This window comes from Chlorocebus sabaeus, chromosome 2 (assembly GCF_047675955.1).
Source record: "Chlorocebus sabaeus isolate Y175 chromosome 2, mChlSab1.0.hap1, whole genome shotgun sequence".
Lineage (NCBI taxonomy): Eukaryota > Metazoa > Chordata > Mammalia > Primates > Cercopithecidae > Chlorocebus > Chlorocebus sabaeus.
In genome coordinates this window covers 53,911,276-53,939,107 of record NC_132905.1, presented here as the reverse complement: position 1 = coordinate 53,939,107, position 27,832 = coordinate 53,911,276, and the positions used below count along the sequence as shown (strand labels likewise).

The 27,832-nt window shown below is 37.8% G+C and overlaps 1 protein-coding gene across 5 annotated transcripts in view; it reads left to right on the top strand.

The window, feature by feature from the left end:
• BTBD3 (BTB domain containing 3) overlaps positions 1-27,191 on the top strand; it is a 36,176-nt gene extending 8,985 nt beyond the window's left edge. For 2 of the 5 annotated variants that reach the window (XM_007960213.3, XM_073008469.1), the window contains exons 2-5: positions 18,928-19,195; positions 19,685-19,775; positions 20,315-20,433; positions 23,223-27,191. In XM_007960213.3, the coding sequence (XP_007958404.2) occupies positions 19,053-19,195; positions 19,685-19,775; positions 20,315-20,433; positions 23,223-24,255 (1,386 nt within the window). In that variant the 5' untranslated portion in view covers positions 18,928-19,052 and the 3' untranslated portion in view covers positions 24,256-27,191. Of the gene's footprint in view, positions 1-5,024; positions 5,041-13,325; positions 13,375-13,413; positions 19,196-19,684; positions 19,776-20,314; positions 20,434-23,222 lie in introns of those variants that run through there. The other 3 variants (XM_007960220.3, XM_073008464.1, XM_073008467.1) reach the window with 3 other exon arrangements.
• Positions 27,192-27,832: the final 641 nt, after the last annotated feature.

Here is a 27,832-nt window from a genome sequence, read left to right as displayed (position 1 = left end):
TGCAGGACATGAAGGTTTGTTACATAGGTAAATGTGTGCCGTGGTGATTTGCTGCACTTATCAAGCAGTTATTTTCAAGTTTTGCTTACTGTGTTTCTAGGCTCCTTTTGTGTCCTTCAAATCCAGGAATATCTCAAAAACAGACTCCCTTTCCTTCTCTTTCTTAATAGAGCAAGAAATATTTGTAGATTTTTACTGTTGGAATTTACTGTGCAAGCAAGTGGTGTGATTTGCAAGAAAAGAAGATGATTATTTTAGAGATTGTTTATGCAACTGAAGAATACACAATGAACAAAAACCATGATGTATGTTGTCTTTAGAAATGGATAAGCCCAATAGCTGTTACCTATACACAAAAATGTGAAAATTTTCTTCAACTCTACTGTCAAAATAATTCAAGATATACCTAGCTCCTTGTGTATATTTGATCTCTCCTTAATTTTTCTATGATGCTAGATAAGTAAGAACATTCCCCATATTTAATTAGGTGTAAACATTTTAGCAATGATTACCATGCACGTTAGAAATAAAATTTCACAAGTTCCATTACTTTTAATGCATCTATCCTACCTGATGAATTTGCCTTGCCTTTGTAACTCTGACTAGATCTACTTTTTGTTGTCGTGAAGACTCATTCTTTTGAAAATAGTACTGTCACAAATTCATTTTATACTGAACCCTAAGTATTCAGTACTGCTGGCCAAAGCTGAATGGAAAGCATTGACCTGTGTATCTTTCTGATGATAATCACATTGCCCTCAGTTTAGGCCATTAATGGACAGCCCAGTTGGAAAACACGTCTTGCTTAAAGTTCTACACCTGCTTTGGAGACTCTTGTAAGTATTTGTTGCCTTTGTGAGAGTTTTTGCCTTTTAATGCCACCTAATTTCTTCTGCTTACCTAGTTTTTTTGAAAGCGGCGGTCTTGCCTACCCATCACCAGCAAACATACCTACTCTATAGTAAGCGACTGATTTTGGCCCTCTGCTATTATTTTGTACTTTAGGTCTCTGTGGATAGAGAAGGACTTCTAATGTAGACTGTCACCTATTTTCATACCTTTGTTCATGGAGAATGTAGCAAAAAGTCAGATATAATAAAGTCCATCTACTTTTTATTTATTTTTATTTATTTTTTTGAGACGGACTGTCACTCTGTCGCCCATGCTGGAGTGCGGTGGCGCCAACTCGGCTTACTGCAAGGTCCGCCTCCTGGGTTCATACCATTCTCCTGCCTCAGCCTCCACACCATTCTCCTGCCTCAGCCTCCCGAGTAGCTGGGACTACAGGCGCCTGCCACCATGCCCAGCTAATTTTGTTTTTGTATTTTTAGTAGAGACGGGGTTTCACTTTGTTAGCCAAGATGGTCTGAATCTCCTGACCTCGTGACCCGCCTGCCACAGCCTCGCAAAGTGCTGGGATTACAGGCTTGAGCCACCGCACCCGGCGAAAGTCCATCTACATTTAATGTGTTGTTGGAGAATGATCTGTATTCCTAGAAAACCCGGAAATTGGTAAAATTCTTAATTGAGGTTATATCAGGTGACTTTTCCCAAAATAAATCTTATTTTCAATGGAAAAAAATGGTGAGAAGCTACCCAGAAGTCCCTCCTTCTGCTCAGGATGCAGGGTCAGGCTACAGGGAGCTATTGGTAGCATTCTCTTGCATAGCCCCTCCCCGCTCCACCACTTAGACACCAGTGTTGGTGGAGGTGCATTCCAGAGTGCTCTGGCCCTTCCTGTGGTTTTTTTGTTCACTGTCTTTTGTGGCCTTGGGAGACAGGATGAATAAGTGCTTGAAGCTGGAGCTCATCTATTGGAGGGTGGGCTGTTACTGAAAGTGGTGGGCAGTGCAGGGAGCGTGCACATGTGCAGTCACTTGTGCAGTCACTTTTGATACTTGTGCAGCCGCAGTCAGTCTCTCATGGCAAACTTCCTCACCCCTCCCCAAGATGATTTCAGCACCTATTGAATAAATGCTGTATAATTTCTTTATTTAAATTAGTAGATTGTGTAGTTAATTTAATACCATTCAACAAGTATTTCTGTGGGATCAGTGGGGATCAGCTCATGCGTACTTGAATTTTTTTTTTTTTTTTTTTTTTGAGACAGAGTCTTGCTCTGTCCCCCAGCTGGAGTGCAGTGGTACGATCTCAGCTCACTGCAAGCTCCGCCTCCCGAGTTTACTTACGCCATTCTCCTGCCTCAGCCTCCCAAGTAGCTGGGACTACAGGCTTCCGCCACTACGCCCAGCTAATTTTTTGTGTTTTTAGTAGAGACGGGGTTTCACTGTGTTAGCCAGGATGGTCTCGATGTCTTAACCTCGTGATCCGCCTGCCTCGGCCTCCCAAAGTGCTGGGTTTACAAGCGTGAGCCACCGCGCCCGGCCGCGTACTTGAAATTTATTACTTCGTTAGCTATTTTCTCTTATCAGTGATCTCCCCAAAATGTCAGAATGAGTTCTGAACTCTTAGCTAGCGAATATCTCCTAGCAAATACTCAAAATCGTCACCAGGCAGTGACGGATTTGATGAGGTGGGTGTGGGTTAAGGATGTTAATATATAATGGTGTTTGGGTTGGCTTATAGGAAAATGAGATGCTCAAGATAAGGACAACCTATATTTATTTTGATTTTACGGTGTTTCTATAGTATTATATAGTTATTGAGTGTGAAGTAGTTGTGAGGATCAGAATCCTACTAAAATGTACAACCTCTTAAAATTTTTTTAAGAGTTAAGATGGGAAAGTGTTTGGAGACTAGCTCTAGTAAAAGACTTGAACAACTTGAGCATAAAGAGGCACTGATGCCCCCCCCACCGCCACCTCCCACCCGCACAGTTGAAAATCCATATGTAACTTTTGACTCACAAATGCTTAACTGCGAATAGCTTACTGTTGACCAGAAGCTTTATTGAGAACATAAACAGTCAACACGTATTTTATATGTCATATATATTATATACTACATTCTTACAATAAACTAGGGAAAATGTTATGAAAATCATAAGGAAGTGAAAATACGTTTATAGAACTGTACTGTATTCATCAATATTGTGAGTTTACATCATCTGTTTACAAGATGAGTCATCTCTCTGAAATGGTGAGTGACCACAGCTACAGACCTCAATCTACCATACGTATCAAGCAATTCAGCTTTTTTCTTGTAATGTATTTTCTATGCTTCTTGGAAGCACTTCCAGCATCACTAGTGGCACTTTGTATGGGTCTCGTGGTGTTATTCGTGGTTTACTGTATTGCACTAAACATGATGAGAAATACGCAAGAACCACCAGAGATCACATTTTACTGCCATAAGCAATATATTGGGGAGCAAAAGTGCTCATGCTGAGATGATTAGCATCATACGGCATTTTAGGCAGATACTGGCGACACTTGAGTTCACCACACGAATAACAGGAGATGACTGTGAAATTATTACAGTAGAATAGTATGTACTACAGTTAATTTTATGCCTTTGTGATTTAATACTGCATTTTTACATTTGTTTACATTTCTCTGGATTGGGAATGGCACTATATACCGTCAGTATGTGTTTGTGTGCATAAATTTTGATAACTCTGATAGATGTGTGTATGTTTTGTGGTAGTAAATGATAAAACAGATTAATAGCTACATGTTTTATCCATTAACAAAATACAAAACTTAAAAAAAAAGTTTTGATATATCTAGGCTGTGCAGTTCATCGGTTTTTTTTGAATTGTTACACAAATCTCCCAACTAATTTTCCAATATAGTTACTGAAAAAAATCTAAATATAAGTGGACCAGAGCAGTTTAAACCCATAGCATTCAAGGGTTCCCTGTATTTTTAAATGAAATGTTATTGCTGGTCGATTAAGTATTTCTTTTGGACTTTTACAAAGTCCTAACCTAAACTTTATTTCCAACAAACCATTTTCTTCTACTTAGTGTGTAGGAATACTTTGGTATTGTATAGTATCAAATGCCATACTCTGTCTGTAGATACAATATTAAAATGGCCCTGTAGGAAGAGGCAGTTTCTGCCTGATATGTCTCTCTTTAAATGAAAGAAAAAAGTTAACAAATTATCTTAAACATTGGCAGCCATACTTGCTTTAGGAGAACACCAAAGATCGCTACCCCCGATTCTCCTAAGGAAATACGATGTAGGAGAAAGCAAATTTTCAGAGAAAGATGTTTGTTTTCTTACTGGTTTATGTGAAGTTTGTAGGTGTACTTGTCTACCTCAAAGCTCATTTACAATTTTTTTCTTAATGTCTTCAAAGAGGATGTCAATTAATACAATCTTGCACCCTGTATTTTGTGAGTTTTCTGAGGTTGGAGTATTAACGAGATGCCAACCAGTGCCATTGAACAGATGGAATAGTAGCTCTTTGACTGCTTTTAATTTTCTTTTTTTTTTTCCGAGACAGAGTTTCGCTCTTATTGCCCAGGCTGGAGTGCAATGGCACGATCTCGGCTTACTGTAGCCTCCACCTCCTGGGTTCAAGCGATTCTCCTGCTTCAGCGTCCTGAGTAGCTGGGATTACAGGTGCCCGCCACCACGCCCAGCTAATTTTCTGTATTTTTAGTAGAGACAGTGTTTCGTCATACTGGCCAGGCTGGTCTTGAACTCCTGACCTCGGGTGATCTGCCTGCCTTGGCCTCCCAAAATGCTGGGATTACAAGCATGAGCCACCGCTCTTAATTTTTGTGGCAGAGATTGGTTCTTGTATCCTTCATTCTGTCTATAATGTGCAAAAATATATTTTGGAGTGAATGGTTGAGAATTGTGCTCTGAGAATTAGTTACTGTTTTCTAGGAGAATAAAAGGGAAAAAGCAGGTATGTGTAAAAACTTGGCCCTGATCTTGTATATAGTTCATTAAGAATTTTTTTTTTTGTTAATAGCTCTATGAGTCCATTCTAACACTGCTATAAAGCAGCTACCTGAGACTGTTTAATTTATAAAGAAAAGAGGTTTAATTGGCTCACGGTTCTGCAGGTTCTACAGGAAGCATGGCTGGAGAGGCCTCAGGAAACTTACAATCATGGCAGAAGGTAAAGGGGAAGCAAGCACATCTTCACGTGGTGACCAGAGAGAACAAGCAAAGGGGCAAGTGCTACACACTTTCAAACAACTAGATTTCATGAGAACTCCCTATCAAGCGGGAAATCCACCTCTATGATCCAGTCACTTCCCTCCAGGTCCCTCCCCCAACACTGGGGATTACAATTCAACATGAAATGTGGGTGGGAACACAAATCCAAACCATATCAAAAGCCTCTAGAGGCTTACTGTTATGCTTACGATAAAACCAGACTTCTTATGAAGCTGGGCATCAGCGGTTCTCATACTTTTTGGTCTTGGGATCCTTTTATACTCTTAATTATTTTCGAAAGCCCAGAAAACTTGTTTATAGGGGTCATATCTATTAATATTTAGTCGAAATTAAAGAAAAAAATTAAGTGTTTATTTAAAAATAAATGTTTTCATTGAAGCATATGAAGAAAATCTGGCCTCATACAGATGTATAGCTGGAAAAGAGTATTTTAATAGCATTTTCAGATGATTGTGGATATTTGATACCTCACCAAAGCTTCATAAATAGTAGTTTCTTAAATTGCCATGTAGAATCTAAAACCATATCAGTGAATGTTTTGTACGCTTGTTATACTTTAAATCCGTTGGTCAGTCTTGTACTTTGGATCTTTTACCAATGCATGATTTTATATTGTAATTGCATTCTTATTAGAAAAGGTTGGTTCACTGAGTTATGCAAATCTTTCAAGTGTTGACACATTTCATTATACAGTATCAAAAATCATGTTCATTTAATATCACTACTCTTATCAGAACAGTCTTTTGAGTATCGGGAAGCTGTCAGGCTCGTGGTGGTGTAATCAAGGTTTCCAAATTCTAATTTTTGCTTGAAGCCTTGAATTTTATTATCAGCGATAAATACTGTCAGTTTTCCTTGCAGTGACAGGCTCACTTCATTCATTTTTGAGAAAATGTCTGCCAAATACCTTAGTCTGAATAAGCATACTTTGCTTCTTCTGTCAAGTAACAATGGTATTTCAAGAAGAAAGCTGCTGGTTTGACTTGTAACACAAATAGTTGTACACATGTTTTTTTCTCAAGGAAACCGTTCTATTTCAATTTCCCCAGAAATGCTTTGTGCATACTTCCCAATTTCATGATGTAGAATATTTAAAAAGTATGTACTCAACAGCTGAAGTTTAATAAAATCAATAATTTTTACTGTTGCATCTCCCAGAGATTCCCCATGAAACAATACATTGATTATTGCAAAGGGGAATGCACAGTAACTATTTTACATTTACCCAGGCCATGTTACCACTATGCCTAAATCCCCCATCATTCAGGTGTGGGTGAGGAGGACTGGGGAAAAGTAAGGTGACTTTACTGCTCCTTTGGCACTGTTCATTTTTGCTCAAGAGTCACTAGGGTGACCTTCAGATGGCTTAGAAACCAACAGCATCAATAGTAAGAAAAGTTACAGAGCCAACTATGGGGCAATTTCTATGTTTTGTAGTTCCTGGAGAAACTCTTGCCTTTTCTGTTAGGAGCAAATGATCCCTATGGCAGTCTTTGTTCTGCATCACCACTAGCAGATGTTGCTGGGAGGTTGCAGAGGGATTTGGTCACTTGTTCTGCTTAGATATTTTCTTGACCAGTGCAAGTCAGAACTGCTTAAAAGGCTTCATACTTTTAATTCATATACACATCAAACGACAGGCACACATGGAATGAATTTTCCTCACCCTGCCTTCTAAGAAATATACTTTTATAACCAGTGAATTCGTTATTGAAAAATTCAAGCAGATTTATTTATTTATTTATTTTGGCCAACATGAGTTTAAAACAGTTTGTTTACATTTTCAACACTCTTAACGGTTTTTAAAATCATTGCTGGTGGTAAAGGTTCCATAAACACACTGGCCCAGCAGGAGACTTTCCAGCTTTGGCCAAAAATAAGTTATTCCACTACTGATACCACAATTTCCATTTATTTTTACTCCTTTTTTTTTTGAGACGGAGTCTCGTTCTGTAGCACAGGATGGAGTGCAGTGGCGTGGTCTGTGCTCACTGTAACCTCTGCCTCCCAGGCTCAAGCTTTTCTCCTGTCTCAGCCTCCCAAGTAGCTGGGATTACAGGCACGTGCCACCATACCTGGCTAATTGTTGTATTTGTAGTAGAGACAGGGTTTCACCACGTTGTCCAGGCTGGTCTCGAATGCCTGACCTCAGGTGATCCCTCCGGCTCGGCCTCCCAAAGTGCAAGGATTACAGGCGTGAGCCACCACGCCTGGCCTGTTACTTCAGTGTTGTAAGGGAATGTATAGATGGAAGTTGAGAATTCTTTATTTTTTTGTAAAAAAGTCAAGCACCTGATTACTTGTCTGATTCTCCTTGGTGAAGTGAGACACAGAGACTTACACATGTAAGCAGTATACTTTTCTGCTTGTGCTTTTGCTCTGCAGTAATCTGAAATGAGACATTGCCCATCTTAGAATTGTGGTTTATTTGCAGGGGAGGCATGCATTTTCCTACTGTCCTGTACACACAAGCCCATTTTATTACTTTGTTTGAAGATTGGGTATGTCTAATGTAGTGGAAATTCATCGATTCAATGTTAAGTACAGATGAAACACATTTCAGGACCACATTAGTAAGTCTTTTTAATTATCCTTTTTTTTTTTTTTTGATTATTCATATGACTGCTTTCCTCTTTTCACGTGAATTGCTGAGAATTTATCATCCTTTCCAGTTCATTAAATCATTAAAATGCTTTACTAGCACTATAAATAAATATGCCAGGCCATGAATTGGGACTGGTTGATAAAGGCAGCTTTGTCCTGTTAACAGTTCTTGTTCCTGGTTAACCCACACTTCCCTGTGAATATCTATATTACATTAAATTTTAGGCTTTTAATGTTGCAAAGCCTTACTCTAAGCATGTAGGAACTTGCTTTAAGTTGAGCTTTGGTGTTTACTGTTGGATTAGCTGTGAGATTAATGTAGTAGTATAATACTACATTTGTGTTTAGACATGTTCAGGAGAGCCCCAGGACACATTTAATAGGTATTCAGGTTCTTTGCTACTCTACCTAGTCTAAGCTTGCATTTCAGTCAACTAGAAACACCGTACACGTTAGTTTCAGACCATTTTGATCTAGGACCAGTTGCACTCCACAAGTGCGATCTAGAGTTCTCATTGGACTTGGAAGGATTGGGCTTTAACCTCCTTTTGTATAAACATTGAAAGCCAGGTGTGTGAGCATGGCACTGTTGCAAATATGGAGATGCAGTCCTCAGAGAAAACACACTTTAATCAGGCAACATAAGGCAAGATAGAATGTGAGAAAGTACTGCAGTTGGGCATGATGAGTCTGGAAGCATCAGGAAACTTTCCTTGCTGAGGTATCCTTTGGACTGCATCTTGAAGATTGGGTGGGTAGGCTTTTGATAAGTAGGGTTTTACAGAAGAAAGTGCAGTGAGGATGGCAGGAAGCAGTGGACCCATTTGTAGTGTGGGAATAGTCTGGTTTGCAGGGTGGGTGAATGAAGAGGATGAGTCAAAAGATCTAATTGTGAATTGAGCCAGGCCGTGGAGCTCTAAAATGAATTGCAAACCATGCTTCCTCTCACTGGTAAAGGTGAGGTGGAATTTCTTCCCTTCCTCTGGGGCAGATGCTTGCATTCCTGTGGCATGTAAGAAGAGACCTTCCTCAGTTTAGATGCTAGCCCCTTAGGGAAGAGCGTTACAGAGTACAGTTAAGATTTGACCACATGCCTCTTTTTGTCTCATTTATGATGCTATATTTTAAATTTTACAAGAGGGTGTTACTTCAATCAAATACTGACATCACCCAGGTCTCTTAGTAGACCTGGAACTACGTAGACCTCTACTACGGAACTCTTAGTAGAAATCATGGCATTTCCACAGATGACAAGTAAAATCCTTATGCAGAGAGACCTGACTCAGATGTAAATTGTGATCACCATTTTCAGAGATTGTCCTCCTTTGGTCTGGTTCCAGTCATCATCACCATGGATATAGTATGAGTTCATATCTCTGTTAACTGTGGTGGAGTGATTGCTTCTCTATGTATTATTTTTTTAAAAAATTAAGGTACTGATGGTTGAGTTGCCACTCTTTGAAGATGTATTTTGGCTTTAATGTTTTTAATCTGTTTATTATGGTTAAAGTTCATATGTATTATAAATGCTGTCCTCCCTACTGTTAGGTGGTGCAGAGATTGAAGAAACTCAAATTTAAGAACACGTTTTCATGAATAGTCCCCACTTTAAGTGAGACTTATTTTAGCATTATTTCATGAGCAGTTAGTTTATTTTACTCTAAATCTCTGGGCAGTTCAAGTACTGACCTACTTATATAGTAACTCTTAATTAAAAAAATAATTATTTGTATTTTCGAGAATATTATTAGAGAATTGAATTATTTTGACATACTCTATTTTCTTAGTTCTAATACATGTGATCAAGCTAGGTATAGAACTACGATTTTTGTTCCGATTATAATAGCATGAGAGGTTGAAACAACAAAGAAGTACTTTATCAGTGTCAGATTATTATTTCCTGCAGCAAATGGTGGTAGTCTGTGAATGTTAGTTGGTATTGTTATATTTAAAATTATACTAACATTTAAAGTACACTGTGCCTTTCTTTCTATTGTGTACTTCACAACAGTTGATGGGGATTGTATACTTTTAAGCTAATTAAAAGTAGCATAAAACGGCCAGGCGTGGTGGCTCACTCCTGTAATTCCAGCACTTTGGGAGGCCTAGGCAGGTAGATCACACGAGGTCAGGAGTTTCGAAACCAGCCTGACCAACATGGTGAAACCCCATCTCTACTAAAAATACAAACTTAGCCAGGCATGGTGGCACATGCCTGTAATCTCAGCTATTTGGGAAGTTGAGGCAGGAGAATTGCTTGAACCCGGGAGGCGGAGGTTCCAGTGAGCCGAGATTGTGCCATTGTACTCCAGCCTGGGCAACAAGAGTGAAACCCCCTCTCAAAAAAAAAAAAAAAAAAAAAAAAAGTAGCATAAAACATATCTTTTAATTTGGTTCTAGAAGAGCTTTTACTTTGAGTTTTTGCCAGAAACTGGTTTCTATAATAACGCTCTGTAACGGCCTTCTAATTCTACTTGAATTTTTTGTTAGGGAATATTATTGTTACTCATTTTAGAAATGTATGTGCCTTTTTTTTCATTTTTATTTGGTGATATCTACTCGAGAGGTGTGTTAGAAATTGAGTGTGAAGCTGCATTGTAACTTCATGGATGTTTATATTTTCCCACAGCAAGATTTCTCAGATTTCACTCAGCATAGCAGACCTCTTAGTGTTAGATCTTGTATTGTTTGCCCAAAATAACTATATTTCATTCTGATCATATATATTGTAAAACAAAGGAAGGCATTTCATTAAATAGAATTAATTGAGACCTTGTGGATATGTGTATAGTGATTGTCAAAATGTGAAATTGTAACTGGTCTTTTCTATGTGGTTTTGCCAAAAAAAGAAAAAAAAAAGTTTTTTCTGGCCTTGCCTTTCCCAACCTGTCCTGTTCATTTTACAGTGAGCACAATTTAAAATCTAAGATAATTGATATCATTCAGGTGTTTTGGTGTTGATGGTTAGGAGGCAGTAAATTGTAAGGACAGGGGACTTCATAAGCACTGAGTGACTAAAGGTATAGAATTTACACTTAGAACCTCACCTAATAATCAGGACTGACGTAGAGTATCTGGTTGTCTGGATTCTTTCTTCCTATGCCATGTGTTCCTTGGAAAAGATGTTTTTCCCAAATAGAACAAGATATTCTGGTAACCAAATGAGAGAAGCGTTGGACTTTGATGATTTGATTGAGGAGATGTTCTTGGTGACTATCTTTCGAATATCAGAGAAAAAAAAAGCTATTACTAGCCAAAGTATAACATATCTTTGGAAACACTTTTCTTTTTCTTTGACCAAAACATATTATTTTCTTCTTCTGTTTTTTAAAGCCAACAAATGACCTGCAGAAAGCCACAGCAATGGTTGGGTGAGGTTGTTCCATTCCAGCATTCCCAGTAGGATTGAAGTCTTCTATTGGAACAGCCCCATTCAAGCCTTTTTGAAAGGGACCTGCTGAGCCTTGATTTTACTTTTCTTTGGATAGACTATTTTCAAGTACCTAGTAGAGAGTCATATATATATAGGGATCATTTTATTATGATAATGTTTCTCTCTCTTAAGCTAACATGTTAATATGGATTCTATTTGTTTGAAAGTAAGCAGTGTCTTCTAAGGAGTCATTTAGCTCTAGATTTAACCTATGTATAAAGTAGTTTTAAGTTAATAAATTTTGAATTGATTGATAAAATATCTTTAGCAAGTATTACCCAGAGAGTTACAGGCTTATACTGATCAGTTTTATGCACATTTTATGTACAGTTTTGTGTACAATTGCGTGGCATGAGAAAATATTAGAAATGCATTATATTAATGCTGGAACTCTTACCCGTCCTGGCAATGCAAATTCTCATTTTGAGATTTCCATCTAGATATTCTACCATATCAATGGTTGTCATAGTAGCAGTCTCAATTGAGAATTGTGATTATATACTTTATCAAATAACTACTTGATGAAAGCTCAATTATTCTAATGTAGTTCAGCCAGAATTCTGAGCCATCATCTTGCCTGGTTAAGGAAATAATTAAGCAACCTAAAAAAAAGATTTCTTTCTTTCTGTTGAATTTTACAGATTTTACCGTATTTCACTGACTGGAGGGTGCCATCAGGTGTAAGACATGCCATTTACTTTATGTACCACTAAGAAAGGAAAAAAAAAAGCCTAATAGTTATACTCATGAGATGGCATCGATTAAAAAACACAAGCCAGTTTTAGAGATGTTAAAGTGGCAAGGGTGGGGGAGGCACAAGGAATGTACAATCCATAAAATACAGCACATATATACATATAGAGTTTTAGTTGGCTATTGGTCATAATCATATTAAAATGTAAAGAAAATTAAGCAAATTGCTATTTCTGCCAAATATTGTACAGATTTTTTAAATCCTAGAAACCTATAATTGGAAAAGATAGGCGATCGTGTAGTCAATACTTACACCTGAGGAAAGGCACCATGAGATCATCTAGAGCAGAGCTGTCTAACCTTTTCGCTTCCCTGGGCCACGCTGCAAGAATTGTCTTGAGCCACACATAAAATATGGTAACACTGATGATAGCCCATGAACTAAAAAAATCGCAGAAAAAAAAATTCTCATAATGTTTTAAGAAAGGTTACAAATTTGTTTGGGGCGCATTCAAAGCCATTCTAGGCCTCTTGCGGGGCTGCGGGTTGGACAAGCTTGATCCAGAGTATGTAAAATTTAGCAATTGATTGCCTTTTTATTGACATACCTTCAACTTTACAAAAGAAATTATAATATTCCTTTAAATAGCCATCTTCAGAGTATCTCCTGGTAAACTTTATATACCCCTTTTCAAGATCACTTAATGTATGGAAGAGAATAATTTGGGATTTAGATGAGTTGTTTAGTATTCCAAACGAGGTGCACACTGAGACACAGTGTGTATGTAAGAGCTAGAATCGTCAAATGTCATGGTAAGTGCCATATGGAATTTTAAAAAGAATCATCGTTCCCTGCCTTCTAAGAATTACCACATTCTACCTTTGGGCATTCCCCCCCACCCCCTGCCCACCCCAAATCTAAAGTACAATTCAAGGTTAACTGGAGCTCTATGTGGTGAAAAGGTGACTTAATGAAACTGACCATGAACCTTATCCTTGTGGACAGCACTGAAGTATGCCTTGACCAAATACTTGGCCTTAGTTATCACCCTTAGTGCTGGAATTCAAACTGGGTCATTGTCGAGAGAGGCCAAATTGAATTGCTAGTGAGATATGGCTGGGTGACTAGATGGACTGCTTGCAGGAGGCTGTCTCAGGAGGTGGGTACAGCAGTGTATCAGCCAACAGGTGGCCTCATGGAGGTTTGAAGTCCACAGTGGGCACCCAGCCTGAAGTGTGGGTTCAAGTGCAGGTTTGGAAATAATACTGTGGGATTTGGACATTGGGTGTGGACCTGATCACAGTGCACAGCACAGATCTTGATTATTATTGAACCTTCCCTGCAAAATCAGATTCACAGCAAAATGGGACCTGGTTGGCCCACAGGTGGGGCTAGAGGAAGCCTGCAGATAGGATGAAATGTCAGTAGCTGTACAGTCTGAATAAGTACAAGGATGAGGAGCTAGATTAATCTTTGAGTTTTTGTGTTTTAGATGATTGCATCACAGACGTTTCCTCCTTTGGGTACAACTGCTGCTAATGGTGAGAGCTTACCTTTGTAAAGTGTTTTTGACTAAAGTGCTTTCACAAAACGTATAATCTTGCCTTCACAATAAACCTGAGGGAGAAGCTGGGTCTAATTACCCCATTTGGCAGATGAGGAAAATGAGGCTCACAGATACTAACCTTAAGGTCACTTGTTATTGGCTCTTGCTTTTTTCACTATGCTATGCTGCCAGCACTTGACTCTATATTTGTTTCCAAATTTAGAAAGCATATATAGTCTGTTTTCCAGCAGCTGCTGCTGACTTTGGGGACTGCCAACATTTTGTTGCTTATCTTTTTACCTCCCAAATCAAAAGCATAATTTTTGCTCAGTATTGAAGGGACAAACAAGCAAAAACAAAACACTCTTCCCTCATAACTTACCAGGTTAAACTACTCTTCTGTGAGGTGATGTTACTCACTTTTGGATGTGGTAGGTATTTCTTCAGTCTACCTTACCTTGTTTAAACCTCTGTTAACCTCACTGCTATTACTTTTTATTTAGGTGTCTTGTAGTAAACCATGTACAAGTCCAGACAAGGAGTCCAGAGTTAGAGCAAGTTAAACAAGAGTTGCCAGCATTATTAGTTGTTGACATAGAAGTTGGTGTTAACCGTGAATAGCTGGTTTCTAACTTTATTTTACCTGGAGAGCCTCTTCTGTTTCCGAGCAGTGTCCTCACTGCGATTCCTTCCTTCCATCTCATTCCACAAGTATCCTTTCCGCATTCTTACCTGTAGTGTGCCCCTACAGGGGTGCAAACTACATATGTTCATGGTGTTCATCTTTGTAAACTTTAAAAGAAAGCTTTTTATTTTAAAGTAGTTTCAAAATATAACAATCGAGCATTCTGTAAGTATGTGAGGTAATTACTATGGGTGAATATTAGAGTGAATGAAGCAAACAACATGACAAGCCAGGAGATCTGCCTTGTAATCCAGGTGTTGCCCCACTTCTTTACTGTGGAATTTTCACAAACCCCTTAAAGTTCTGACACCCAGTTGCCATACCTGTGAGAAAAGAGTTGCATTAAATGATTTCTGGAATCCCTTTGTTTCAAACCTCATTCAAGTCTGCAAACTGAATATGTAAGATTGTATTAAATAAAGGTAGGATTGCTGACAAACCTTCCAGTGGTGAAAAGGATGATCTAAGTGAGCTTAAATTCTGTTGATAATTTTGTTGTGATTGAGAATTGAATGGAAATAAGTGAATAGTGATTCAGCTTTCTGGCAATTATAAAATCAACTGAAACCCACTATTATTAGCTAACCTTTTAAGTTTGGTTTCTAATCTTGCTCACCACTGTATGCCCAACACCTAATACATGGCTTGGTCGGTATGTTTTATTTTGGGAATACTTTCATACAAATTTGATGGGCTTCTTGGCCTATATTTACCTCATTAGGGCAGACAGCTCTAAAATTCAGGAGGTCTAGAAACAAGTGATAAAATGCCAATTGGAAAGAAATTTTAGGAGTGAATTGTGGCAGTAGGCATCAGGCTGCTATCCTTTTTTACCCGTCAACCCAGTGGGTGATGTTTCTGGGTTACAGACTCAACCGATGGAGTTTTAACTATTTATATTTAATCAAGGAGGAAAAGAAGCCATAATTTGTATTTAATGTAGTAGACAATAGAAATGAAAGAATAAAGTGATACCAAAATTTTGTATATTCAAATAAGTCTTAAAGTTTTATAACATTTTAACCCTAACATTTTATTGTATTCTGGGTTGCAATTACTCAGGGCTGATGAAAGCCGTCACTTCTCTTTCTAGAAAAATAAATGCACACATACTGCCAATTTCACATGAAGTTTGAAGAGTTTCATGAACTTGTCGTCATCTGGTGGTCCCTAGTCCAAATTCTTGATAGAAAAGAACCTAGTGTGTTAAACCTTAAATGCCCTTACAAATAACCTAGACCAGTGTTTATTAAACTGTTGTCATGAGATCAGTTGAATGGATTATGACCAACATTGAAAAGAAGAAAGAAGAAAATAGGAAATATCAGATTGTATATCATAACACGCTAAGAGTAGGTTTTGTTTTTTGAACCACCTCTTTCCATTTGTGTGCCTGTATGTGTGTTTATGTTTAGTACTAAGTCAGAATATAAAATGCATTTCTGACTGTGGATTGAGTGTAAAGTTTGAAAAACATTCATTCTGGGTGAATCTCTTCCATCTTATAGCTGAGGAAAACTGAGGTCCTTAAAGGCTAAATGATTTGTTCAAATACTCCCCTTTCTGTATTTTAAGTGGCCCAGCCAGGACTGAACTAGATTGATTGCTGATTTTACCATGCTACATTGCTAATTTGTTGAAATAGAATTGTGAAGTAGACCATTTTAAAATACTAAGTGATTTGTCTGCTTCATAGTTGACATTTTTTAATTCCTTATTTTTCCGCCTGAAATCATCACTGTCATTATCTTTTAAAATAATTGGGGCCTGTGCTTCCTTTCCAGAAAATATCTTGGTCCCTCTCAGTTGGCTGTCTGCACACTTCAATCCTGGAATTTGACATTTGGGGCCTAATCAGAAGAATTTTAGAACAGGATGTGAGGGGTTGTTAAGTTTTTAATGTCCAAACCAAATTAAATTATTTTGAATTATTTTCAATTCACTTAATAGTTGAATGCAACATATGGCACCAGATGTTGGTACTGGATCATTGGGAAGACATCTAGTAGTCGGCAGTTATCTATGTGAGGTTTTTTTCCAACCTTGAATACCATATGAAATGCAGATTCTGATCCAGAGTCTGGCTGAGATTCTGGGTTACTGACAGGCTCCCTATAGATGCTGCTGCTGATCCTTCAACTGCATTTTCAGTAGCAAGAACCTGTATTACCTGCCTTATTACTGTGGTAAGAAAAAGTAGCTGTCAGATAATTTTTCTCTCTTGATTTTAAACAGCCATGCTCATCAGTCCTTACATACAATGGAGTAATAATGCCCCTCTTTGTAGCACTGTTGTAGATGATTCACATTTAGCACTACTTCATTTAACTAGTATTGCCAGAATTTTCTACAAAACTTACTTTTCTAAATAACTGAAATCTTTAATTTTAGAAAACTTGTTCTATAATATTGTGTAATTCTCTTTCTCATAAAATTACATGCACTTTACTTTTTTTTATTTAACTTAGTGGTGTAAGAGCCATGTTTTTTGGAGACTTCTTGGTGATGGATATTGAGCTATATGCAAAATGAGTAAAGATCACAAACCCTTCTAAGTTCTTGTATCTGTGTTTTGTGTTTTTTCTCTCTTGTCTGCATCCAGCTACCAATTAATAGTATGTCTGCCTCAAAGCAGCTGGTTTCCCTTTCCATTCTAATTGATTACTTCTGACCTGAAAAGCCAGATACTAGATTTGTTAGAAATATTTATGAGATTAATCCCAGTCAGAAAGGCCTACCTGGCATGGGGGCTTTCCTGTGAGGAAGCGGTCAGGAAGTTCAGTAGCACTTGAGCAGGAGAGAAATCCTTTAGTATTAACCCTATTCTGAATAATTAGGTCAATAGGAGCTTACTTGTTCGTGACTTTCTCTATGTGCTTTTTAAGCTGGTTTCTAGATCCCTCTCTAACATTGTGTGTTAAAGTGCGTGTGAAGATGATTTGGAGGTGTCTGTATGTATGTGTGTGTTCTGGTATTGAGAATATGATAAACATAATAAATAAGCAGTGCTTCAGGATCCATCTAAAATGGAGACAGGTACCTGCTAAAGGCCGTGGTTCTCTTACAGAGGCTTTGCAAATGGTGTTAAGAATAATAACAACAATAAAGAGGATATTTCTTGGTTCAATTTAGTGTTCTAGGGATTTAAAGACTGATTTCTGGTAACTGACTTTAGCAGATTATTAATTATAACAATAACAATCATAACTCCTGTTTGCTGAGCCCTCACTGTGTCAGGCAGTCATTCAGACAAATGTTACAACAAGGAGGGCTGTGGTCATGAAGGGTGCATTTGCCTGGGGGGTAGCAAATGGCTGCTTTGAACAAATGAGAGTGATCCAAATAGATAGGGATGAGATTAAATATTTCCATTAGTCCCTCTTTACAATAAATAAGCATATGTAGAACCTGTAGCAGGTGTTTTTTTGTTTTTTTTACTCACCAATGGTAGAAATTGTTGGAGGGTTCACACCCATAAAAATCAAATAGTAGCTTATATTCTTCTAATTCAAAGCAGAGAGAACCTGTTTGCATTTTAATTAGGTAGAATCCGAACATTTATTATTTTGAATAGCCTTGTTATTGGTTCTGTGTTAGAAGTTGTGGATTATATTCTTTAAAATTAAGACAAAACTAAATGTAGCCTTAACAGTTAAGTTGAATTTTGAGATCCTGAACAGGGCCCCATCTGAAATATTTTTAGTGAATTACAGACTTTAAACATTGATCAACAGATTTGTTTTTACTTGAATCTTATTTTTACTTCTAGAATTTATCTTATGCTTCAGTGTGCTTAGGTGTACTGGTATAATCTTAATCTAATTAACAGTATTTTGTGACCTGAGACTACTGTCAAAGTCCATTATGGAAGCTAGAAAACATTGGGAGGTAAACTGAACACATGGCCTCAGTTCTCTTATTTAGCACTAGACTATGACTTACACTCAAAAGAGGCTAAGAAAAAGAAGAATAACATCCTTAGCCTTTAAAGTGTAATAAATGTGTTTTGCTATTAATAACGCTTTTCAGTTTATAGCCTGGAGGATTTTAAGTATTTGAAACTAAATGCTGCCGGGAAAAAGATTTTAGTAGAAATATAGAGTTGATATCTGTCCCTACCCTTTGTTATTTGATGCTGCTTAACTGGGAATATAATGTATGTCTACTGAAGAGAAATCTGTGGGCATAAACTCCTCCCTTCCTGTTGTCAAATATATTTCATATGTTATTTATCTTATTTAAAAATACAGTAAAGGAGAAAATGCAACTGCTGTTCCTTTAATATCAGAACTATGCATGTTACAATAGGTGTCACTGTTTTGCTTGGTCCAATCATGATTGGTGACTTCAGCTATTGGCTCAGAGCACTGGCTGTCTGACTCCATCTGCAGGGCTGTAATACCTACTCTCCTCCGATCCATTCACCACACAACTTCAGCCGGCTGAACAGACTCACGCAGCTCCAGCCCATCTTGCTAACCTAATTCAGAAAACAAGTGCTACAGCTCTGTGCCTGTCATCTTTGCAGTGTAGCATTTTCAGGTGATCTAGGAAACAGTTATTTTTATGAGCAAATAAGAGAAACAGGAATCATGATGGGGATATATTTAACAGACCCAGTACTGGATAAAACTTAAAGCCAGTTTCTATTCAACATAGTGAAAAGGTCACCTTGCCTGGCTGAGAAAAGCAGCAAAATATCAGCTTTGTTGGTTTCAGTTAACCTCTTAGCTCGGCTAATCTCTTTTCCTTGATGCTCAAACCAATTTGGGATATCTAACTCTAAAGAGAGACACACTGTACTCATGGTAGATGACAAGGAAAAGAACATGAAATGTCTCACCTTCTTCTTGATGCTTCCAGAGACGGTAAAGAACAGGTCCAAGAAAAGCTCGAAGAAAGCAAATACCAGCAGCAGCAGTAGCAACAGCAGCAAGTTGCCGCCAGTTTGTTATGAAATAATTACCTTGAAGACTAAAAAGAAGAAGATGGCTGCTGATATATTCCCCCGTAAAAAGCCAGCCAACTCCAGCAGCACCAGCGTCCAGCAGTACCACCAGCAGAATCTCAGTAACAACAACCTTATCCCGGCCCCAAACTGGCAGGGTCTTTATCCCACCATTAGAGAGAGGTAAGTGTCGGGCTAGTCTATTTACTTTAAAAGTTTTCCTGTGTTGAAGTTTCTGCTTTTGCAAAACCTGTAATGTATTTTAACACAAATCTGTGTTTCCTCTTTTCCCGGAAGCTTTTTATTGGTAATGGAAAATTGCCTTGTATCTTTTCCAAAACAGTACAGCTGTTTTCCTCTTAGATAAAAATGTTTTTGTAAGCTGCAACATTTAAGTGACAGGGTTGTCTGTGGGCCATAGAAAATAAGAACCTTTTATTTGTCCTTAGCTTTATTAAAAGTTTGTATAACTTTTATTTTAAACTTTAGTTACTTCCCGTGTGTTTGCAATGATTATGAACAGTTGTTTAGTTAGAACCTTTATTTGTTGTTTTGCCTTGAAGTTACTGAACTGTTGCTTAGCTTGCAAGTCTTTTGTGGGTTTTGTATATTGGGGAAGGGGGTATTAAAAATGCAGGCTGCTGTGAATTAATGAGTTGCCTCTGTTTATAGAAATGCGGTGATGTTCAATAATGATTTGATGGCAGATGTACATTTTGTGGTTGGGCCACCAGGTGGGACTCAACGGTTGCCAGGACACAAAGTAAGCAACAGCTGCATGACCGGTTTAGTCCTGATGTTTACAAAGAGGGACCCTCTCCATAAGCCTGTAACTTGGTGTGGGCAGCTTGCCGATGTCAGGCAGTGCATGTTTTACTCGATTAGGGAGAGAGCGCACCCTCTCCAGAGGGCTTTGCCACGCTTAATTTTTTCTTTGTTTCCTTCTATACTGCTTTATATCTCACACATCCCCTCTTAACCCTCCAGTCATGGGAAGTTGTTGTGACAAGTCATGAAAGTCGTATGTTTACCCTTCTCCTAGAAATCAGTTATGTAAGCTTTTATTGTATGTATTTAGTAATGAGGGGACGTGTGCGTTAATCTCTTAAAGCTTTGAAATAATTAGCAGCATGGTCTTATGCTTCCATGGCAAGCTACCCTGTGTACCTTGGCTTTTTCAAAGCAGTGGGTTTAGGTACGCTATGTTTACTAAACTTGATTGCCTAGGGTTGTTTTTCTGCATTGATTTGCTGGAAATGCCTTCAATTTAGTGTATAAAATAAGATTTCCCTTTCTACACAGTATGTTTTAGCTGTTGGGAGCTCTGTGTTCCATGCGATGTTTTACGGAGAACTTGCAGAGGACAAAGATGAAATCCGTATACCAGATGTCGAACCTGCTGCTTTTCTTGCTATGCTGAAGTAAGCATCATTCGTGTTTTTGGAAAGAGTTTGTTTATGCTGTATTTGTACCCTGCTGGTTTCACAGTTAAATTTAAGTTCTGCATAACAGAAAAGAAGACTGATGAAGAAAGAGGGTGCTGCTTACCTTATAAATGTTTTTGGAAAAAAACACTTTATCTTTCCGTGGAAAGCATATGGAATTATGCAGCATTTATAATCACACCTTGACAGAATTTGGGAGCAAGTGGCATGTGTAGTGTTCATTTTTAACAACTTATAATTAAAGACAAATAACTTTCTGGTATTAGCATTATCTAATAGAAGATGTTCTCTCTGAAAGCATTGTGTGTGAAAAAGTCTTTGAAGAAGTAAATGTTCTTGCTTCACAATTTCAGAAATTAAGTACCTTATTTAAGTACCACCAGTTGGGAGATTTCTGAGTATTCTAAGAGTTATTGTCTCCTAAGAGCAAATGAAAAACTACTATCTGTTGAAATAATCTGATCTTTGTGTATACATACATATACATACTTATATAAAATCAGACACTCTCAAGGTTAAAAAGTATTTGCATTTGATATTAGAGGGGAAACCTTAGAAAGATATAGATAGTCTCGTACAGTTTCATGTGGATTTATACAGAAAAACTTTCATTTGTAATATAGAAATATGAAACTGTAAGATATGTTACATATTTATAAAAAAGATAGTTTTCTGTCTGGTGGATCTTCTGCAGGCTCCAGTTGATGTTAACCACGTTATAGAATCAGCTTCTTTATCATATACGGTACTAGACAATGTGGTAGTCCACCAAGTGATCAAAATATTATTATTCTAAATAGTATTTATATGATTTTTCCTAATCTTTATTCTAGCACAGCAAAGTGTATCACTTTAAGGTTATCGTTATCTGTTGCTCTAGGGATTTCAGTTCATTGGAATAACTAAAATGTTTGTTGAGAAAAGTATTCAGTGGGTCAACAAGTTGGACAATACTCCTACATATAGTTAAAATGTTGCCATACATTACTGCCTCCTGAAAAATAAGTACTATAGTTAGTTCTAGAACCTAAAAGTATTTAATTCCTTATTCATATTACAGTATTGAAATCTAATTGTCACTGACAAGAACTTTCACAGTGGGAGATAGGGAAATTAAAGGCAAGTGAGCATGTGAAGTACCAAAATGTAAACTAATCTGCTACTTTTAACCTTTATAATCTTTTGGAGATGTATGTACAGAAACCAATTTTACCTGCAAGGATCCCCACTGCGTGAAGTCAGCTTTATATTTTTTACAGCGTTTTCTGTTGCTGAGGAGATTGCTAGCACTAGTTCAGCATTTTGTCTTCTCTGCAGTCGAGTAGGATGTTGTATCATTCCTGATGTATACATAATTAGGAAACATGAACAAGAATGGCAGAGAATTACATCTCACCTAAGTCATTTGATTAATCATTTGACAAGTATCTTTTCCTACAGATGCATTGCCTACAGTATATGTTGATACAGCTTTATAAAATTATACATGCAGTCCACAAAATGTAAGATCAGAAATGAGTCAGGTGCCATTTGCTCTAATGCTGTAGTTGCGAAAGTGGTGGCCTGCTTCATCGAGTATGAGTAGCCAGTATTCCTGGGGTTGTCAGAAAAAGAGAACAGCTGCTCCCCCTTGACAGTTCCAGGTTAAGAGCTCGAAAGTGCTGACCGTGCTCTAGGATCCTCCCCAGGGTCCTGGCTCGCGGTCAGAGCATCACTGAGTCGCAGGTGTCTTATCAAGTGGCCTTGCCATCAGTAGGTGACTTAGCCTATCATAGAAGAGAAAGGTTCCTGTGAGCAAAAAGGCAGGTTTCATTTGTGATCGTGGACATTTTTCTCATTGCCATCCTTGTGTTTTTTTACTTTCTTATAGAAGCTATTGCTAATTTCTTAAGTTATATGTGTTTCGCTAAGGTGAAATACAATAACTAAAGGAAAACTCAAGATAAAGTAGCTGTAGACCTCAGTTACAAGAGAAGCAGATAATGACTACCTTTACATGCCTCTTTGGGAGACTGCTACTGTCTCCCAAAAAGTATATCCCATGAAGTGTTTTATCTCCTGAAATAAGGACAGAAGCACAGGATTAATACATATTTAAGCTTTCCTACTTTGTCTTTAAATATATCTGGAAATAATGTAATCTTTAATTCTGAAGGTAGAAGGAATGTGTGGAGAAGGAAGAGTTTTGAGTTTAAAAAACAAAAACAAATAAAAAGTCTATTGCTTTCTATGTAAAGTTAACTGGAAGACAATATTGCAGTCCATACTTGATAATCCTTTGAACTTGGAACTATTTGGAAAATATTTAATCTCAGGTTTTATTTTGTGTTTAGGAAAACTCCAAAAGCATGAAGATGCAATAATTGCTCTTAAAATATAATGAGACTATTCTTGATTAAATATAATATAGTATATATAATAGAATTTTGCTATTTTTTTGTAATGTTGACTATTCAATATGCAGTTCTTTTTCAGTTTCAATAGCTTCTGTTTTGTTGAGATGACACTGATTGCAGCTTAGAAAATAGAGGCTAGAATGGTAGCACAAAGTTAATATCTTTACTTTACAAACTTTACTACTGGGTTGAAATATTAATGATGTATTAGTATGTTTCAGATGTTCCTTTACTCTCCAAATATATTTGTAATAACTGTCACATAAGATGATGTTCTCAGAACAAACTTGAAAGTGGTTGTATCTTTTCAAATGAGTGGTTGTACTCATTTTGTGAAAATTCCACTTACATGTTATGTACTTTTTACAGATATATCTATTGTGATGAAATTGACTTGGCTGCCGACACAGTGCTGGCCACACTTTATGCTGCCAAAAAGTACATTGTCCCTCACCTTGCCAGAGCCTGTGTTAATTTCCTGGAGACCAGCCTGAGTGCCAAGAATGCCTGTGTGCTCCTTTCTCAGAGCTGCCTGTTTGAGGAGCCAGACCTGACCCAGCGTTGCTGGGAGGTGATTGATGCCCAGGCTGAGTTAGCTCTCAAGTCTGAGGGATTCTGCGATATCGACTTCCAGACACTAGAAAGTATTCTCCGTAGGGAAACTCTGAATGCCAAAGAAATTGTGGTTTTTGAGGCAGCTCTCAACTGGGCTGAAGTAGAATGCCAACGACAAGATCTAGCGTTGAGCATTGAAAATAAACGCAAGGTCCTAGGAAAGGCACTTTACTTGATCCGCATACCCACAATGGCCCTCGATGATTTTGCAAATGGTGCTGCACAGTCCGGAGTATTAACTCTCAATGAGACCAACGACATCTTCCTCTGGTATACTGCAGCCAAAAAGCCTGAGCTGCAGTTTGTGAGTAAAGCCCGCAAGGGCCTTGTCCCCCAGCGCTGTCACCGATTCCAGTCATGTGCCTATCGAAGCAACCAGTGGCGCTATCGGGGTCGCTGTGACAGCATCCAGTTTGCAGTTGATAAAAGAGTGTTCATTGCTGGCTTTGGGCTGTATGGCTCCAGCTGTGGTTCTGCAGAATACAGTGCCAAGATTGAACTTAAGCGGCAGGGCGTTGTCCTGGGGCAGAACTTGAGCAAGTACTTCTCAGATGGGTCCAGCAATACCTTTCCGGTATGGTTTGAATACCCAGTGCAGATTGAGCCAGACACCTTCTACACAGCCAGTGTGATACTGGATGGCAATGAACTCAGCTACTTTGGACAAGAAGGCATGACAGAAGTTCAGTGTGGCAAAGTGACTGTCCAGTTTCAGTGCTCCTCAGATAGCACCAATGGCACTGGGGTACAGGGAGGGCAGATCCCCGAACTTATATTCTATGCTTGAAAACTCACTTCCTGAAGCAGCGTGAGCTCCAAAGTGCACATCTGGTTCCAACTTGCTTGATGCTTAGCTCATCTGCAAATATGTGATCAGTGCCGGTAATTTGTAATGAATGAAGCAGTAGGCAGATTCTAATTTCTTTTAACCTTTTAATTATGTACAGGCAAAAATGCAGCATTCCGCTTTTAACTATATGCTTAAAAGAGCTAACGTTCTTATTAAGGCTTTGTGGTTTTTAGAGTTGCGTCTATGAACCTGGGGAGATTATGTGCTTTCCCAAGCGTTCCACCATCCTCTCAGTTTTGTCCCTCTGAATATAATTTTGGATCACCTTGAATTTCCTTTTGGATGCTATTTGATGAACAGAAATAAAGTGATAACAAGAGTTATTTTTAAAAAGAACTCCTCTTACCCCCCAAAACAGATAAACCTCAGTGTACAATTTTGAAAGAAGTTTTGCCTTGTAATGAGTAATAATTTAGAAAGTAGACAGTGGTCATGTTTGGCTTTTGTTTTATTCCTTTTATATTTGTTGCTTCTGGGATTTAAAAAAATTCTAAATTCATAAGATTGTTGGGTATTAAACACTTCAGAGTATCAATGTAAAATTGGAAAATAAGGAATTGGGGGCATTTGTTTAGGCCATGACTTCTACAAGCAGATTTATTTTCTTTTAGTTTAGAAGACAAAAAATTTCAATACGGATACTTCTTTTAGAAGTAAATTTTTAAATTTTATTGTCAGTAGAAAAAAGTTAAAGTCCTACTTATTTAAACTAAGACAGTTTAAAAAGGAAGCCTAAAAAAGACTCAGACTACAAATAATTGATGGCACATAAGAATATGCAATTTGAAAAAGCCAAACTCTTCTCTCCACTTAGCTTTTGATCCCCACTGTTTGCTTATTTGTATAAGTCATACTGTGTAGAATTTCTATTTTCTTTCTCCCCATTAAAAGAGGACCAAACAATTCTTTATACAAATGGAGTAGCAACTAGTTTTGTAGCACTACATTTAATGTAATGAGATACCTTTGTTCATTTTTTAAAATTTGAAATATTACTTTACCTGATCCACTTTGATTATATTCTATATTATTTGTTAATTTTAATTTTGTCCTGTTCCTAGACTGCTAGAATCTGGCCCCTGGCCATCTTAAAGTGCCAACATATGCCTGCAGGGTTTATAAAAAATGGTCTGGAGTGACACATTTGATTATACCTAATATTCACTGCATCAGCATCCACATCTAGCTCTCTTACTTGTCCACAGATAATGTAAACAAAGGAGGGAAAAGCTTATTAAAAAATTCTCCTTCGCTACTGGCTTGTGCTGGTTTAGTGCCTGTGTCCCTGGCAGTGTCCAGTGTGTTCACTTCCAGTTGAAGTATCCATGTGTTTCTGGGCAGCATTCCTGCTCAGTGTGATCCTGAGATGGCTTCCCCCCCGCCACCCAGAGTGTGGTCCTTGGCCGCCTCCTGCTCCTGCTCTGCAAGCCTGAAACTGGCTTGTCTGGAGCCAGGAGTTAGTCCTGGGGTGTGTGTGTGCCTGCGCACCCATGCGCATGCAAGTGTGTTTGCCAGCTCAGGAACTGTCTCCTCTATACCTGGCTAGTAAGAGGTAAGACAGTAATGGTCCTCCTGCTGGCCCCAGCAAGGCCCATAAGTGACTGCCCTTACTTATTCACTGTGCCTCTGGGCCACTTTTTCCCCTGTAGATGTGGGCTTGTTGCCTTCAGCTGACTTCCCTGAGGGAGGAGAACACTGGATTATTGGAAATGTTTTAATCACTCTTGCCATTACCTACATCTATTAGCATTGATGATGAAAAGCTGTTACTGATGATTATAAATTAATATTTCCAGGACAACTTTCTAAAGTTATAATTATTTCTTATTAGGGAGCTGACAGGTCGTTTGGCAAAGCATTGATGTACAAAGGTACATTTTCAATTAAAAAGCATAGTTCTACAAAAGATTTGGTTTTTAAATTATGGTTAAACATTTCAGTAACTCATAGCTACCATGCAAGTTGGTAGACCTTACAAGAAGGCACTTGTTTTTAAGCCAGAGGAGAAGAAACTTTAATTGCATCCTATCAGATTGTTGAGGTGGGTGTGATAGTCTTCGAGTGCAGAGTGTTCATTCACTAACACTCACTGTCAGTGCCCATGTTAGCTCGCTGCCTCCATGTGACTAGCGAGCTGCTGGTGAAAGTCGTGTGAAGTCCTGTACACTGTGTATAATGTAATTTTATGTTAATTGTTATTACTTTAAAAAAAATCTACCATCTGATTGGCTGGTACTGAGAGCTGTGGGTAAAATTTGAAAATTGTGTTTAGAGTAAGAAGTTTTACATTTTAAACCCTGTTCTCCTTTATGCATTTTCAATGAAATGGAATGAAGGCTAATGTGCTTGCTTTATTTTCTTTTGTAATCTTGGATTTTGTGGCTTTTAAAACTAGAAACCATTGTTCTAACAAAGCAGGCAACTCTACTCTATAAACACAACTTTATTAAGCAGAATACACTGTAGATGCTTTTCCCCAATGTATCTGGCTGACAGTCTTTGTCGTTGTTCATCCTGGGGATAAAGGGGAACTAGGCTAGCAGTTCTAATGTGACATTCTTTAAGCATATCTTAAAATAGTATTTAAGTAAATGGTCTAATTTCTACATAATTATTGCACTGAACTGTCTTTTCTGTTTATTAAGGTGTTTAAATAAGCTCAGCTAATTCAAGACACTGTAGCCACTTGTGCATCAGCGTGCTTGAATTTAGTAGCTTACAGCATTATTTATGAAGGAAAAAATACATAAATATGAAGTACCTCATGTTGAATGTTATTGTACTGTATTTTTAATGTAACAGTGCAGATCTTGTTAGACACATGAATGTGTATAATCATGTTAAATGCGAATAAAATAAAACTAGTTCATAGATTTGTTTTCCTTAGTGTTTTTGTCACACCCTTGAAATAGTCAAAAATTCATTCTGGCACTTCTGATGCCACTACATTTTGCAGAGATGGTTTCGCAGAGGCATTTGTTAGCTAAGTGTTCAGATATCTTTGATCCCTAAAGAAGTAAAAATTTGAGGCAAAAGGATAGCAGAACAATGAATATGTTAATGACTTGCATTGTTCAAAGCCTGACTGTTAATGGGGAGTGAATGGATGCATTTATATTTCTGTTATGGAATTCGTGATTGGCCGGTATTCTGAAGCTATAGTTGCTCAAGTGTCTGGATCTTCCTGTACTAAGCAGGGTGTTAATACTGAATGACATCTGGCTTCTGATATGACCAATGCTGCTTTTTCCTTTGTTACGGTAGCTTAAGTCTAGGAATTAAAAAAAAATGGCATGTAAGAATTTTGAGTATAGTTTTTACATGCTCAACTAGTTTTCCATTATATTTCTTTATATCAAGTATTTATATATACACACATCCACATATACATAATTACACACATACACTTTTTTTTTTCCTGCAGTTTCTGATGCTTTTCTACTGCAGTTTAGTGTGAAACCCTGTATATTTGCTTAACTACTTCATCTATTCAGGGTTCAGTTTCCATAGCCTA